At 40.8% G+C, this 17,040-nt stretch overlaps 1 protein-coding gene across 1 annotated transcript in view; it reads right to left on the minus strand.

Annotated features, from left to right (window-relative positions):
- Positions 1-8,291: 8,291 nt before the first annotated feature.
- Positions 8,292-17,040, minus strand: part of chd8 (chromodomain helicase DNA binding protein 8) — a 127,770-nt gene continuing 119,021 nt past the window's right edge. Inside the window, 1 exon segment of the mRNA XM_034184112.1 lies at positions 8,292-9,416. Within this exon segment, the coding sequence (XP_034040003.1) occupies positions 9,039-9,416 (378 nt within the window). The 3' untranslated portion in view covers positions 8,292-9,038.

Raw genomic sequence — 17,040 nt, forward strand, 5'->3', positions numbered from 1 at the left:
ATCGAAGCTAACCTTTTGGTTAGCTGTGCCCACCACTGCTGGGGTGTTATATCCATAATCAACTTTATATTACAGATACATTGTCATTCCCCCTCTTGGGTTAGATAATGCAGGTGAAATAATATGATCATCATAGCTGTAACATGAAGGAATATATATCCTAAATGTGCTTAATTATGTGAAGGATATATTTCTTATATGCGCATAGTAATTAACATTTATCAATGCTTATTAATCATGTAATCAGTAGCTAAAGTTAATTACGCGATATCTATATGTTCAAATACTTATAGAATGCTTTTTATTGTCATTATACACAAGGTACAACAAAATTAAAAGTTTTGATTTGTATGTCTGTATACTTTTGAACTGTGTATTGGGAATGCCAAATTGAAGGCACTTTATGTTTATGATTATATTTGCTTCTGCTAAAACTATTGGCTTATTTTCTTGATATGCTGTTTTAAGAAGTTTTACTCATATAATCATTTTCAAGGTGCTGTAAACTTGACGTGGCCTTTTGCTGAGGCCCGGTAAGATATGTTGTGAAACATGCATATGGTGCAAACAACTTATGGAACAGGATGTCAGTCAGTACAGGACCCTCTGTCAGCAAGAGAAGGAGATTAACTCTGTGATGCGGATATGATTAGACGTGATTGTCCGAATGATGTGCAACCTTGAAATGTCGATATATCTCTGTGGTGTAACCGCGGTGTTAAGACTTGCTGACAGTCCTTAAGTTAGCAGTTTTTTGTCCAAACAATAAGCCAGTTTTGAGTTTCTCAGTGTGCATGTGCGGAAAGCTCCTAACACTTCCAGATCACAGGTCAATGCATATGAACAGACTGACGACGCCGTTCACGCTGGTAAGAAGACAGTTTTTGAAGCAACGTAACAGCTTAAAGAGCCAAAAGAAGTCACGGTGTGGACAGAAAACGGTATGTAAACATTTCTAAAGTCAGTAGTTGGATCGCGTCGGCTCCGTTCTATGATGAGCCACTTCCAGTGTTTGGAAACAAAGCAGCAAAATGATCAGGCTGTGAACACTTTACCATGCAAGACCTGTTTTTTGTTGTGAAAGTCTGTAGTTCTTACACTCTCCTTAGAACAACTAAACCGTTTAAACTGTTGCATATATTTATGTTTAACATTGTTAATTATGTCATGGTTATTTTTCTTTGTATGTATCAGCTTTTCACTTATGCAAACACCCTACTAGGTTATCATAAAGGTAGCTTTTTTCTATTTTAATTCTATCTATCTCTCTATCTAGAGAGATAGATAGATAGATAGATAGATAGATATTCACCCTAGGGACACAAAATAGTTCTGCACCCTGAGAATGCAAAGCCGGGCCGGGTACGTAAGGTTTAATTAGGTTATTTATTTCACACTGTATAACCGAGTATCATCAGCATAGCAGTGAAGGTAATCCCCAAAACGCCACAATATGTGCCAAGGGGTGCTATATAAAGGAGAAAAGCAGGGGCCTAAGACAGACCCTGTGGAACCTCAAATTTCATGTCACTAAGGTTTGAGGTAGTGTTACTGTACAAAACACAGAACGACTGGTCAAGGATGACGTCAACCATGCAAGGGCACTCCCAGTAATCCCAAAATGATTCTCCAGCCTATCAAGTAGAATATGATGATCCACTGTATCAAATGCAGCACTGAGATCTAACAGCACCAGAACCATAGTGGTGTCTGAATCCATTGCAAGCAGAAGATCATTCACCACTTTAGTAAGAGCCGTCTCTGTGGAATGATATTTTCTAAAACCACACTGCAGTGGCTCAAAGAGATTATTCTCAGTAAGATAGTCCACGAGCTGCCGTGACACCACTTTTTTCCAGAATTTTAGAGCAAAATTATAGATTTGATATCGCCCGATAGTTTTTCAATACACTAGTGTCAAGATTTGGTTTCTTAAGTAATGGTTTAATCACTGCAGATTTGAAACATTTAGGAACAGATCCAGAAGTTAAAGAATGATTAATAATTTTCAGCACAGTCGGCCCAAGAGTGGACCACAGGTCCTTAAACAGTTTTGTTGGTATAGGATCAAATAAACAGGTTGTGCTTTTTGTTGATGCTACAAGTTTCATCAGCATGCCTGGAGAGATACTGAAGGTAATGATTTAAACTAATTTGAAACATTATTTAATGAAATTTTGCCTCGTCCCGGTTCGTGAGGGGTCAATACATAGAATCGATGGCGGCAATTCAGCCACGGGAAAAGACATTGAATCCTTCCAGTCATCAAAAGGGTCCTATCTGCAAAAGGCAAGCACAAGCCTTTTTAATAAAATTGTGAATTTTGGACATTCTAAAAAAACTGATGTCTGAAAGTGAGGCAAATGTCTCAGCGTTAAAATAAAATGAGTAGGGTGACAAATTACGAGGAATTTAAGGATAAAAGAGTGATAAAAAAGGAGTACTGAGTTCTTATTTTATAAGTTCCACCATAGTCTGGGACCACATCGCAGTAGGCAGTATATTCCTAAAGGGTAAAAGAAGGGTGAAACAGGAGTACTGAGTTCTTACTAGAAGTTCCACTGTGGTTTGGGACCACACCGCAGTAAGCGGAATACTCCTAGAATAGGAAAAGCGGACTTCTGTTTAGAAGTTCCACAGCGGTCTGGGACCGCAGAGTTTATAGAGTAAATTGGCGGGTTTATATGCGTAAATCCTATTTTCCTATTCTAAAATAGGAAAAACTGAGTCCTGTTTAGAAGGTCCACAGCAGTCTGGGGCCACAGGGTTTATAGGGTAAATCCGTGGGTTCATATGCATAAATCCTATTTTGAGAAGAGAAAAATACCAGTATATAAAGGGATCCAGAGGATATAAGGGAAAACCCACCACGGCCTGGGGCCGTGAAGTCAGGGACTTCAATTCCTTTGAGGTTAGAGCCTCCTACATTGGGGAGGAAAACTTAATCTGTCCAGCTAGGTGTAAATACATGTTTTTTAAATATAATAAAGGTAAAATTTCATTATCACCAAGTGTGTGTTGTACAGGAATTACATTTAAAAAGGCAAACTGCTAAACCTTATAATCTAACAAAAATATTATTGTGTGTAATTGCTGTGTGTGATTTTATTGTGTTGAAAATAAAAGACAGGAGGAACAATTAGGATTCTGCCTGGTCTAGGGGTCAGGGACCCTATGGATATTGTGTATTGTGGGGTTTTGGTGTGAAATTGACTTACTCAACATGACAGACAAACAGCTGTTTATAAGGAAAGACTGCCAGCTCTTTATAAGAATCAGCGTTATCAGTGATGACTTTGATAAATGTACCGCAGATGTCTGTTGTTGTCATATGTGTGTGCGAATCTGTGTCCAGGATGCAAAGAAAAATTCTTGAAGGGGAAAATTCTGAGATAAACATATTAATGAAATAAAAATATTCATCTTGTTAGGATAACTCAAAAAAATAAATACTATCACCTTCTTACTTTCCATATCAAATGATCATATAACTTGGATAAAGTGGTTAAAATATGGTTAACTTTTGCGCACTGGATTTGTGGAAAAGCTGCTTAGTTTTGTCTATTTAATATATTTCAAACAAAAGGTAATCAAAATTACATACCGGTAAAACAATTAATGATTGCTGGATTTATTATTGTGAATATTTTTATGTGGTGTTGGATTGTGTATTTGTCCTCTGTAAATACAAGGGTAGGCTGGAAAGTTCTAAGGCTCACCAAGAAGGAGAAATGCCATTTCAATAAAACTTGGCATGCATTAAGTTCAATTCTTCTGATGACTAACTGTGTTATTTTCTTCCAGGTTGTGAGGTAGTTTGTGGTTCATAGCCAAGTTTGAATGTTTGTGGTAGAGGGAAACAGCAAAAATGGACAAAATCTGGCATTGCGGTGTGATTAAGTACCTGCATAAGAAGGGGTTAAAGCCCAAGGACATTCGTGCGGATATGGTTGCTACATTAGGGGATGAAGCTCCCTCCATATCTACAGTGCAGAAGTGGGCAGCTGAATTTAAGAGGGGCAGAGAGAGCCTTGAAGACGACCCAAGGTCTGGGCGGCCCGCAACAGCCACAACCCAGAAAAACATTGACCTTGTTCATGAAATGGTGATGGACGACAGACGATTGACGATTAATCAGCTAGCAGATGCTGTGGGAATATCCCGTGAGAGAACTGAACACATTCTGCATGAAGAACTTGCAATGTCAAAGGTGTCGGCTCGGTGGGTGCCACGTCTTCTGACGCCTGATCAGAAACGCACCAGGCTAGTCATGTCGAAGGCAAACTTGGCGCAATTTGAAGAGGATCCTGCCAATTACGTGGAACGTTTTCTTACCCAGGATGAGTGTTGGGTTCACCACTTTGGACCAGAGACAAAAAACAATCGATGCAGTGGAAACACCCAAGGTCACCACCTCCAAAGAAGGACAAGGTCGTTTCATCTGCGGGAAAGGTCATGGTTTCAGTTTTCTGGGATGCCAAGGGCATTGTGTTCATGGACTATCTTGAAAAGGGACAAACCATAAATGGACAGTACTATTCTAACCTACTGAGACAGTTACGCGAGGCTATCAAAAAGAAGCGACCAGGGGTGCTGTTCCATCAAGACAATGCCCCAGCTCACAAGTCAACAGTGGCCATGGCCACTATCCACGAGTGTGGATTCAAACTGGTAGATCACCCACCATACTCCCCTGACTTGGCACCCTCAGACTTTCATCTGTTCCCAAACCTGAAAAAAACTTGGCTGGGAAGCACTATCGGAGCAATGATGAGGTGATGGCTGCCGTTGAGGACTATTTTGACTCTCAAGAAGAAAGCTTCTATGCCAAGGGAATCGAAGCACTCAAGCACCTCTGGAAGAAGTGTGTGGAGTTACAGGGAGACTATGTAGAAAAATAACCCTGAATTTGTTCAGTTCGACAACTGCATCATAGTCAGCCTTAGAACTTTTCAGCCTACCCTCGTATACTTGTGGGATATTGAAATTTGTGTGGGCTGGTTCTTTTCTGTCTGGTCCCACCTTTTTTGAAACATGTTGCAGGCATCCATTTCAAAGTGAGCAAATATTTGCACAAAAACAATAAAGTCTATCAGTTTGAACATTAAATATCTTGTCTTTGTGGTGTATTCAATTGAATATGTTGAAGAGGATTTGCAAATCATTGTATTCTGTTTTTATTTACATTTTACACAACGTCCCAACTTAGTTGGGGTTGCACATGTGTGTGTGTATATATATATATATATATATATATATATATATATACACACACATGTATATATATGGAAGGCCAATAAAATGCTATCACATTTTGATCGTACACAAGCTTTTGAAATGAGAACTTATTCAAAAATTTTATTTACAGACCTGTAAGAGAAGCATCAAATTAACATTTCATACCAAAGGTTTCCCACTTTGTCTCATTTTCCACACAGTTCAATAATTGATGACATGTTCAATCCACACTCTTCTTTGGATTACAGCTGCAACACGCACAGTGAAGATTGTGATGACATTGCCACACATCTCAAGAGGGATTCTCTGAATTTCCTGATAGATGTTGGTCTTCAGGGCCTCAATAGTCTGTGGGTTGTTGTAGTACACTCTCTGTATGAATTAAAAAGTGGTAACATTTTATTGGCCCACCCTGTGTGTGTATGTTAAGAGGAGCACCGGGAGCTGCAATCCCGAAATTGGAAGAGTGGCTCCAGCAGATTCCAAACCCATCAGAGGTCTCTGTCCAAAAGAGTGCAGTCCTAGGAACAGCTAAGATACTGCGCTAACTCTCAAACTCCCAGCCCTCTGGTAGAGGACCTGAGCTTAAAGAACACACATAATTGAGTTTGTTAAGCCTGAAATGAGGAAAAACTAAGTTTCCTGTGTCAGATAGGCAAGTTAAACACAGTTACTGTGGTAACTTAGTCTGTGAACCTAACCTGGTCAGGAACAGGTTTCCTTCAATAAACCCTTAATATCTCTGTCCCCTCCCTCAGCTGTTTCACTTCCTCATTCATTCATCTACATCATCCTGTGAAGATATCGGCTGCATTACTGCCACCTTCTGGGCAGTGAACCTACTCTGCATTGATTAAACCAAATCAAATCAGACTTCAGAGACAGAGATTGCTGAACCTCCTTCCAGAAACAGGCTCTTGCTCTAATTGTTTACTTGGACCCATGTTTGTGTTTTTTTTTTTGGTTAAATTCCAGAAAGTCACACACCACGTGTGTCTGAGGCCTACAAATGTCTTATCTTCATTGACGGTCATGTTATTTGCACCCCCTCCTAGTGGTTGTCCACCATGATCTCCAATGAAGGAATGCAGATTCCACCCTTGATGATTGGATCATCACAGTATTCCTCTAAGAAATACTTTGGACAGAGTTGTCCAACCAACCTTACATTTGCACAACTGTTCTCATTCAATAATGCATTATTAAGGTATGTCAGGACACAGCAAAAACCCCAAAAACTCCACTCTGTTCCTACTGTGACTTTTGGAGTCCTGATTAAGTTTTCACAATGTAATTACTGCTGCAGGCACATTAGGCTTCATGTGAAGATCAAACGTCAAATCAGAGATCATCTAAAATAAATGACTAAGCACATCTCAGGAACTGAGAGACATCTGCAGCAGTCATAACAATGACAGCACCTGAAAAATTATGCCGTGTCTTCCTTGTAACCACTTTCCACCTCAGGGGAGGAGCAGGAGAATGAATACCCACGATAGTCGGGGGTTATGGGACAAATTTTAAGGGAATCATGCACTTTTATACAAAAGCGCCAAAACTTTATCAGAGGTACTTTATAGTGTCCTGAAGTATGTAAGATCAGGAGACATTGAATCCATAAACGTCTACACTCTAAAAACTTGGGTTTAAGAGAACCATTTTCAGCCTTCTACAGCATATAATTCATGACAAACTCTTATCCAAATGTCTTTTTAAGTTCATAACATAAATTTGAAGGTTATGAAAAATGTATTAAGGCTAAGCAGGGATGCTTCGAATGTACTTCAGTGTTCTTACACTTAGAAAAAGCGTTAATGTCGGGAAAGTGACTAAATATTGTCTAACTCATTGTGAATATCAATATACCTATGCAATATAGCTGTTTGCGAGCATAGGGCAAAGGAAAGCTGCTACTCATACACTAACATATTTACACTCTAAAATAACAAGTGTTTAAACGGAAAGAAATGCTTTTTTTTATTAATTACAAGAAATCAATTTTGTTTTTATGGTCATAACCATTATTATTATTATTGTTGTTATTTTATGTTATTGGTATTAAGATGATTATCACCATATTTTTTTAACTGAAAACATTGTAAATACCTGGTTGGCAAACGTCCTAGATATACACAAATGTTTCATTAATATTTTTAATGAACTACTCTCTACAGCTTTCATGCTAGGAAGATCACAGTGACCTAATTTTATGTCTCAGAGGTAGAGGCCTGTTAAAGATCCCTACAGGCCTGAAATGAGTCCTGTACCTCATTCCATTTTGAAACATACGACCCTGCTAATGTATAAGGATGTACGACGACGTAAGACGCCACACGACGGACGATACATGATCACATAAGCTCAGTATAGCTTTGCACTAGTTGCAGTAGCCATTCTCTACAGCTTAATGTCCAATCTTGATCACTGGACCCTACATAATAACCATATGATTGTACTGTCATATGAATAGCAAAATATACACTGTATTATAACCATGCAAACACCCTTTTAAAAAAAAGCAGGATACAGGGCTAAAATCAAATGTCTCCCGCTTTGACATGACTTAATATAACCTAAAGAGTCCCTGGACAAAGTTTGGCGCTTTTGTAAAGAAGTGCACGATTCTATCCCTTAACTGCTGGACTACGAGAACAATAGTTCACAACTGCCAACTTCCACACCACAAGGGGGAAGAAAAACACCAACTTGAGAAACACTTTCTACACCCGTATTTTAATTCCTGAATACCACTTGAGCAGAATAAACTGTGGTCAACTTCACTTGCCTTCAAAGAACAATTTGAGTCTTTTTTTTTTTCTTTTTTTTTTAAACATAGTGGAACAAATGTCAACCTGTACAAAGTGCAGGAGTTCCACCGACTGTTGTAACAACTATAGCTGGTTTAATCAGCTAATAAATGAGAGACTCCGCCCGCTACATGTGCAGGCTGTGACTGGGACACAAATAATAAATAATGATCACAAACAACAGCAAACCTTTTTTTCTTTTTGCATCTGCTTATAGAAAAATCACAAAACCACACAAACTCGATGACACTCTTTCACTGTAGTTTGTTGTTATTCATCACAGATAGTCAAAAACAGGAAACTCATACACAACAGACCAGCTCTACAATGTGCAATTCACCCAAACTCCTAGCATGGACTCAGTAACCATTATGCCCACCCCCCTCCCCACCCCATCAAAGTGAAAACTATAACAGTACTTCCACACAGTGAACCCCCCCTAATAGTTCACAGACTCATCTGGACACAAAGAACATGGCCAAACAAGACCGGGGGAACTGTGGGACGTGGATTCAGTCTCTCCTCATTGCACGTCCAGTTTTCTGTAGCACGAGAGGACCAGCATCAAGGTTTGTTTAGATTAAGAAAAAGAGCATCTGTACAGCAGGGTTCCCCTTTTGGTCACGGCTGGGAATGTGACAGAAATGTATATATCTACAGTAAGAAGATGAGAATGATAAGTCATAATGTGCCAAAGTTCAACTTTGGAACATTATGTCCCACACTGGAGAGAGGAGAACTGCAGAGAACAAGGCAGAATGGAAGTCTGAAAATCAGGAGGAAAAAAGAAAAAGTATATATATTAAAAAAAAAAGTGTGTGCAACTCTTTCTTTCCCAGTGAGGGAAAAAATGCCCACATTAAAAAAATAAAATAAAAAAATCCTCCATTTTTCATACATAATATGGATAAAAAAGGAGAAAAGAATACAGACTAACATGATTCATTTCATGAAAGGGGACTGAGTCAGAGGTGTGTGAGGAGTGGAGGTCAGTCAATCCTCTGAGCTAGATGAAGAGTCAGAGTCCTTCTGTGCTAAGATGACATCGTCCAATAGAGCTTCTTGATCCGAGCTGTCATAGTCTTGGGAGAGGCTGTCTCCGCCCTCCATTTTAATATCAAAGTCTGGGCTGGTAAGGAAGTGATGGGAGGGCTCCAGGTCCTCCTCATCCATCATGTAGGCTCCATCTGAGACCAGAGTCTCCTCTTCAATGCCATCCAAGTTGGTGTCCTCTGTGGAGGGCTCTGGACTGTGGTGGTGGTGGTGATGATGATGGTGGTGATGATGGTGGTAATGGCGGTGTCTGATTTTTTTGGGGATCTGTGTGTGCTCAGTCAGCAGTCGGTGGAAGAGAGTCTCTGGTAAAAAGCCCTGCAAGAAGAACAAAGCAAAACAGAAATAAAGCTTCCATAATGAGTCTTCATAAGAGATTTAATTAAGTTGCAGATCAAACAGGGAGCCAGAAAACTGACAACTTAGTGAAGGCTAAGGTAAGCAACTGCTTGTATCATCTGTTTAGTTATTGAAGGATGCACGAGAACCTCTGTAGAAACCCTCTCTATGCTACAAGACACATTTAATGATAGTTTCTCTTTATTAACGGTTTAATATTTATTATGACCAAACAGCACATGCTAAGAAAGCTAGATATAAATGAGAGCTGGATGTGACGACTCAAAAATGCCATCACTCCTTTATACGAGGTCTGTCAATAAAGCAACGGTCCTTTTTATTTTTTTCAAAAACTATATGGATTTCATTCATGTTTTTACGTCAGACATGCTTGAACCCTCGTGCGCATGCGTGAGTTTTTTCCACGCCTGTCGGTGACGTCATTCGCCTGTGAGCACTCCTTGTGGGAGGAGTCGTCCAGCCCCTCGTCGGAATTCCTTTGTCTGAGAAGTTGCTGAGAGACTGGCGCGTTGTTTGATCAAAATTTTTTCTAAACCTGTGAGACACATCGAAGTGGACACGGTTCGAAAAATTAAACTGGTTTTCAGTGAAAATTTTAACGGCTGATGAGAGATTTTGAGGTGATTCTGTCGCTTTAAGGACTTCCCACGGTGCGAGACGTCGCTCAGCGCTCTCAGCCGCCGTCGTCAGCCTGTTCAAGCTGAAAACCTCCACATTTCAGGCTCTATTGATCCAGGACGTCGTGAGAGAACAGAGAAGTTTCAGAAGAAGTCGGTTTCAGCATTTTATCCGGACATTCCACTGTTAAAGGAGATTTTTTTTAATGAAAGACGTGCGGACGGGTCCGCGCGTCGGGACGCAGCCGACGCGTTGCGGCGGCACAGGAAAAACACCTCCGTGTTGATAACCATTGTAAAATCCAGGCGGCTTTGATGGCTTTCAGTGGAGTGAGTATATGAGAAATTGTTTAACAGCAGGACATGTTCCAACTTGTCCTTAAGGCTTCCAACAGAGGTGTTTTTCCTGTGGCGGAGCGTCGCGTGACGCGCGGATCCGTCCGCACGTCTTTCATTAAAAAAAATCTCCTTTAACAGTGGAATATCCGGATAAAATGCTGAAACCGACTTCTTCTGAAACTTCTCTGTTCTCTCACGATGTCCTGGATCAATAGAGCCTGAAATGTGGAGGTTTTCAGCTTGAACAGGCTGACGACGGCGGCTGAGAGCGCTGAGCGACGTCTCGCACCGTGGGAAGTCCTTAAAGCGACAGAATCACCCTCAAAATCTCTCATCAGCCGTTAAAATTTTCACTGAAAACCAGCTTAATTTTTCGAACCGTGTCCACTTCGATGTGTCTCACAGGTTTAGAAAAAATTTTGATCAAACAACGCGCCAGTCTCTCAGCAACTTCTCAGACAAAGGAATTCCGACGAGGGGCTGGACGACTCCTCCCACAAGGAGTGCTCACAGGCGAATGACGTCACCGACAGGCGTGGAAAAACTCACGCATGCGCACGAGGGTTCAAGCATGTCTGACGTAAAAACATATGAATGAAATCCATATAGTTTTTGAAAAAAATAAAAAGGACCATTACTTTATTGACAGCCCTCGTATTAAAAAAAAAGGCCATGCCCACCCCCCCCCCCCCCCCCATTCTCACCTCTTAAAGATTGGATTAATGTCTGTAGTCCCTTTTTATTTTGTAGCTCCAAGTTATTTGTCAGCTAAACTTTTTAAGATGGATGTATGCGCGCTGCACTGACAACATGTGCTCCTTGTGCAGAGCAGGTGATCTGACCCAGCGGTAAGCTTTGACGGTCCAAAATGAGGCCCAAAGGCTACGATTTCTTTACTACACTCAACAAAAATATAAACGCAACACTTTTGGTTTTGCTCCCATTTTGTATGAGATGAACACAAAGATCTAAATCTTTTTCCACATACACAATATCACCATTTCCCTCAAATATTGTTCACAAACCAGTCTAAATCTGTGATAGTGAGCACTTCTCCTTTGCTGAGATAATCCATCCCACCTCACAGGTGTGCCATACCAAGATGTTGATTAGACACCATGATTAGTGCACAGATGTGCTTTAGACTGTCCACAATAAAAGGCCACTCTGAAAGGTGCAGTTTTGTTTTATTGGGGGGGGATACCAGTCAGTATCTGGTGTGACCACCATTTGCCTCTTGCAGTGCAACACATCTCCTTCGCATAGAGTTCATCAGGTTGTCAATTGTGGCCTGTGGAATGTTGGTCCACTCCTCTTCAATGGCTGTGCGAAGTTGCTGGATATTGGCAGGAACTGGTACACGCTGTCGTATACGCCGGTCCAGAGCATCCCAAACATGGTCAATGGGTGACATGTCCGGTGAGTATGCCGGCCATGCAAGAACTGGGACATTTTCAGCTTCCAAGAATTGTGTACAGATCCTTGCAACATGGGGCCGTGCATTATCCTGCTGCAACATGAGGTGATGTTCTTGGATGTATGGCACAACAATGGGCACAACAATGGGATCTCGTCACGGTATCTCTGTGCATTCAAAATGCCATCAATAAAATGCACCTGTGTTCTTCGTTCATAACAGACGCCTGCCCATACCATAACCCCACCGCCACCATGGGCCACTCGATCCACAACACTGACATCAGAAAACCGCTCACCCACACTGTCTGCCATCTGCCCTGGACAGTGTGAACCGGGATTCATCCGTGAAGAGAACACCTCTCCAACGTGCCAAACGCCAGCGAATGTGAGCATTTGCCCACTCAAGTCGGTTACGACGACGAACTGGAGTCAGGTCGAGACCCCGATGAGGACGACGAGCATGCAGATGAGACGGTTTCTGACAGTTTGTGCAGAAATTCTTTGGTTATGCAAACCGATTGGTTCAGCAGCTGTCCGAGTGGCTGGTCTCAGACGATCTTGGAGGTGAACATGCTGGATGTGGAGGTCCTGGGCTGGTGTGGTTACACGGGTCTGCGGTTGTGAGGCTGGTTGGATGTACTGCCAAATTCTCTGAAACGCCTTTGGAGACGGCTTATGGTAGAGAAATGAACATTCAATACACGAGCAACAGCTCTGGTTGACATTCCTGCTGTCAGTATGCCAATTGTATGCTCCCTCAAATCTTGCGACATCTGTGGCATTGTGCTGTGTGATAAAACTGCACCTTTCAGAGCGACCTTTTATTGTGGGCAGTCTAAGGCACACCTGTGCACTAATCATGGTGTCTAATCAGCATCCTGATATGGCACACCTGTGAGGTGGGATGGATTATCTCAGCAAAGGAGAAGTGCTCACTATCACAGATTTAGACTGGTTTGTGAACAATATTTGAGGGAAATGGTGATATTGTGTATGTGGAAAAAGTTGTAGATCTTTGAGTTCATCTCATACAAAATGGGAGCAAAACCAAAAGTGTTGCATTTATATTTTTGTTGAGTGTATATGCTTGAGGCTGAGGTCAGAAAAGACCAGGTTCCTACTGAGGCTCATGTTAAAATGTCCAAATTCAGAGTCAAAATAAACGTTTACGGCCTGGTTAAAAAAGAAGAAAAAAGGTTTCGGTCTTTATAGTTTCTTCCTCCATGCCAATTGTATGGGCTGAATTTTTTCCTAAGTCCTTAGTTTAAGAAGGTTTAGGCCATGAGGTTATGTATAAGGAGGAGCATGGCTGCTTTGAGTGACAGCTCACTGAGCCGAGAGTTCACACTCAGAGCATCGCCTACTCAGACCCCGCTAGCTGTCATGAAGGACTGAATCTGTCATTTTAAGTGTTTTATTACTAATAGCTGTAATAATATGTACAAGGTCTGTCCAAAAAGTATTGTACCTTTTATTTTTTTCAAAAACTATATGGATTTGAATCACGTGTGATTGCATGAGCCAAGCTTGAACCTTCGTTTTTCCACGCCTGTCAGTTGCGTCATTCGCCTGTGGGCAGGCTTTGAGTGAGCACTGGTCCACCCCTCCCGTCGGATTTCTTTTGTCTGAGAACTTGCTGAGAGACTGCCACTTTACTCCATGAAATTTTTTTTCAGAAACTGTTAGAGACAGGCAATTGGAAACCATTCGATAGATTCAGTTGGATATCGGTGAAGATTCTGTTGGCGTCACGCGGATTATGGACTGTTAAAACCTTTTTAAAGACGGCCCACAGCGGCGGAGGGCGCGCGGCGCTCTGAGCGGCCATTCGACAGGCTGGATCGACCAGATCATTTCTAAACTGAACGCTGTGTTGATCCGGGACATCATGTGACTACCACAGAAATGGCAACAGAGCTGGACATAGTACTTTTGTGGCACATTCCACTGTTACAGGAGATTTTGTAATGAAAGCCGTGCAGAGGATTTCGCGCGTCGGCAAAAAACACCTCCGTCTTGGAACTCTCACAGGACATGTTGGGGCATGTCCAGCTGTTACACAATTTCTCTGATACTCACTCGACTGAAAGCCATCGAAAGCCGTCTGAATCTTTTGAATGGTTTCCAACACGAAGGTGTTTTTTTTGTTTTTTTTTTTTGCTGCGCGTCCTGAGCTGCTTTGTGCCGACGCGTGAAATCCTCCGCACGGCTTTCATTACAAAATCTCCTGTAACAGTGGAATGTGCCGCAAAAGTGCTATGTCCAGCTCTCTTGCCATTTCTGTGGTAGTCACATGATGTCCCGGATCAACACAGCGTTCAGTTTGGAAATGATCTGGTCGTTCCAGCCTGTCGATGGCTGCTCGGCGCGCCGCGCACCCTCGCCGCTGTGGGCCGTCTTTAAAAAGGTTTTAACAGTCCATAATCTGCGTGACGCCGACAGAATCTTCACCGATATCCAACTGAATCTATCGAATGGTTTCCAACTGCCTGTCTCTAACAGTTTCTGAAAAAAATTTCATGGAGCAAAGCGGCAGTCTCTCAGCAAGTTCTCAGACAAAAGAAAAGGGGTGGACCAGTGCTCACTCAAAGTCTGCCCACAGGCGAATGACGCAACCGACAGGCGTGGAAAAACTCATGCATGCGCACAAAGGTTCAAGCTTGGCTCATGCAATCACACGTGATTCAAATCCATATAGTTTTTAAAAAAAATAAAAAGGTACAATACTTTTTGGACAGACCTCGTATAGGTGTGATTGCCAAAAGAGAAAAATAAACAGGAAAATATACAGTGCACCTACCATGATGGGGCGAGATTTTTTTGTTTTATTGTTTTGTGAATCATGGCATAATTTCATCAGTTGAGACGTTATGAGCAGATAAGGAATTCTAGGAGTCTTAACTTGCAGTGCAAAGCAGCTTGCTATTGGAGCTGATAACTAACAATTGTTCATTTCTGGAAACAAGCACAGATACACCTTAGACATTACTGTTTTGTAAAAGCACATTAGCCACCTATATTTTCAATAGGCAGACAGGTAGGGGTCAATTGAAGAATTACACAGGGATCAAAATTTAAAAATGCTCCAATCACGTTGAAAAATATGCCACATTATTTGTCTGATCATGAAGATTCCAAAAGGGTATAGTTTGGACTATCTATGACTGAATATTATGGAGTTATGGGGTAAAAACAGGAAGAATGGTAACAAAGGTCAATTTCAGTTTGTACAGGGGTCAAAAGTTAAAGTTACTCCAATTTTGGTAAAAAGTGGTGCAAATTATTGGTTGCGTTGATAGGATTAACAAACTGAATAGTTTTGACTGTGTTGAATGCTTGGTCTGTAAGGTAAAGGTCAAACAATGTCGACGTCCATTGGATTCTATGACATGTGACATATGTTACCCTGTAACATGACAACTAAGCATGACACATGGTACAAACTATTCCTTTTTAAAACCCTATTAACTCAACCAATAATATGCATCATGTTTTACAATAATAGGAGCAACTTTAACTTCTGACTCCTGTACAAACTGAAACTGACCTTGTCACTATTCTTGCAGTTTTTAACCCATAACATTCAGTCATAGATATTCCAAACTATACCTTTTTGGAATAGTTATGATCAGACACATAATGTGGTATAGCTTTCAATATGATTGGAACATTTTTTTTAATTTTGACCCCTGTGCAATTCTTCAATGACCCCTATTTGGCCCCTGATTGAAAATTTAAATGGCTAATGTTTGTCTAAAATATATACCAAAAGGCATACATACTCAAAGTTTGGTGCTTGTAACCAGATTTGAACAATTCCTCTGCAAATATTCTGTTATCTGCTGCACTATGTTAAGCGCAAAGACTCGATCCATCAGCCGCAATAACGGATTACAGCTGGCGCTGTAACCTGGCACCAAATTCCTGTGCGACAAATGGACTTTTCTTCAACTAAGACAGAAGGAATTAAATTATTTTCAGATGTCATTTTGTAAAGGTGGATTAGTTTAAAGATGATCTCACTGAAACGGTCATGTAAGACTATATTATTTACTCCTGTGAATGGTTTTGATATTTAATAATGTGTTACACTACCAACGTACAGTATATTAACTGTATTCAAAAAGGAGACAATGTTTATTTTAAAAATAATTGATATTTGCAGTCCCTCGTGTCATTTTTCAGATTTGAAGTGTATGTACCTTTTTCTTAAGAAAGAAAGAAAAAAAAAAATCCACACTTCATCACGTTTTTCTGATGTCAAGGACAGTAAAACAAACTTAAAAAATAAAAAATTTAATCAGTCGATTATAACCACACAGCTGGGGAAAAAAAGTTTATCATCTGTTGAATGCCAAAATAGCCTGCATTATTTATTTATTTTATAATCAGAATTTTGTGTTCTGAACTCTGACAATAAATATTGTCACTGTTGTCAGACTGAAGGTTTTCCTCCAAGGTTTCCTCTCCCTCATTGTAGTCTAAATAAGGCTCTAACCATAAGACTGTGTCCTTCACAGCTGCTTCAAAAAACAAAACAAAACAAAAAAACCCCGTCAGACTGGACTTAAAAAAAAAAAAAGTTCAAAAACAGCTCGAGCTGCTCGCTGTTCCGCTGTTTACAAATGATTTGGGCTTGAATCAGAAGGTGCCATTATGGTTATGACGTGGCAACAATATGGCTGCAGCTGAGGGCTGAAATACAGCGCAGGCTTCAGACAGCTGTTTATCCTTCACCTGCGCACTTATCGACTTTTACTGTCCAGGATTTTTTAAAATATCAACACTTCATCATTTTTAGTGATTATTTGTGCACATTTTCAGTGTCACCTACACCACAATTACTGAGGAAATAAGCGGTTCACCAATTTTTTTTGTTTTTGTTTCTAAAACAAACAATTATGAGAGCCACAGCCCAGTCACCCAAAATATGATTTCAATTTCAATTTCTTTTCATTTATTTAGAGCCAAATCACAAAAAAGTTGCCTCAAGGTGCTTCACACAAGTAAGGTCTAACCCTACCAACCCCCAGAGCAGCACACAGGTGACAGTGGTAAAAAAAAATAAAACTGAACTGACTTTAGCCTGTTAGTTTAGCTGGGTCAGAATTGAAGATGGTGTGTGTTTGGGCTTCATTTATCCCACTCAGATCATACACCACCTCACTCACAAACCACCTCTTTATCTATGTATGGATTTATCATGA

The sequence above is a fragment of the Thalassophryne amazonica genome, chromosome 12 (assembly GCF_902500255.1).
Source record: "Thalassophryne amazonica chromosome 12, fThaAma1.1, whole genome shotgun sequence".
Taxonomy (NCBI): Eukaryota; Metazoa; Chordata; class Actinopteri; order Batrachoidiformes; family Batrachoididae; genus Thalassophryne; species Thalassophryne amazonica.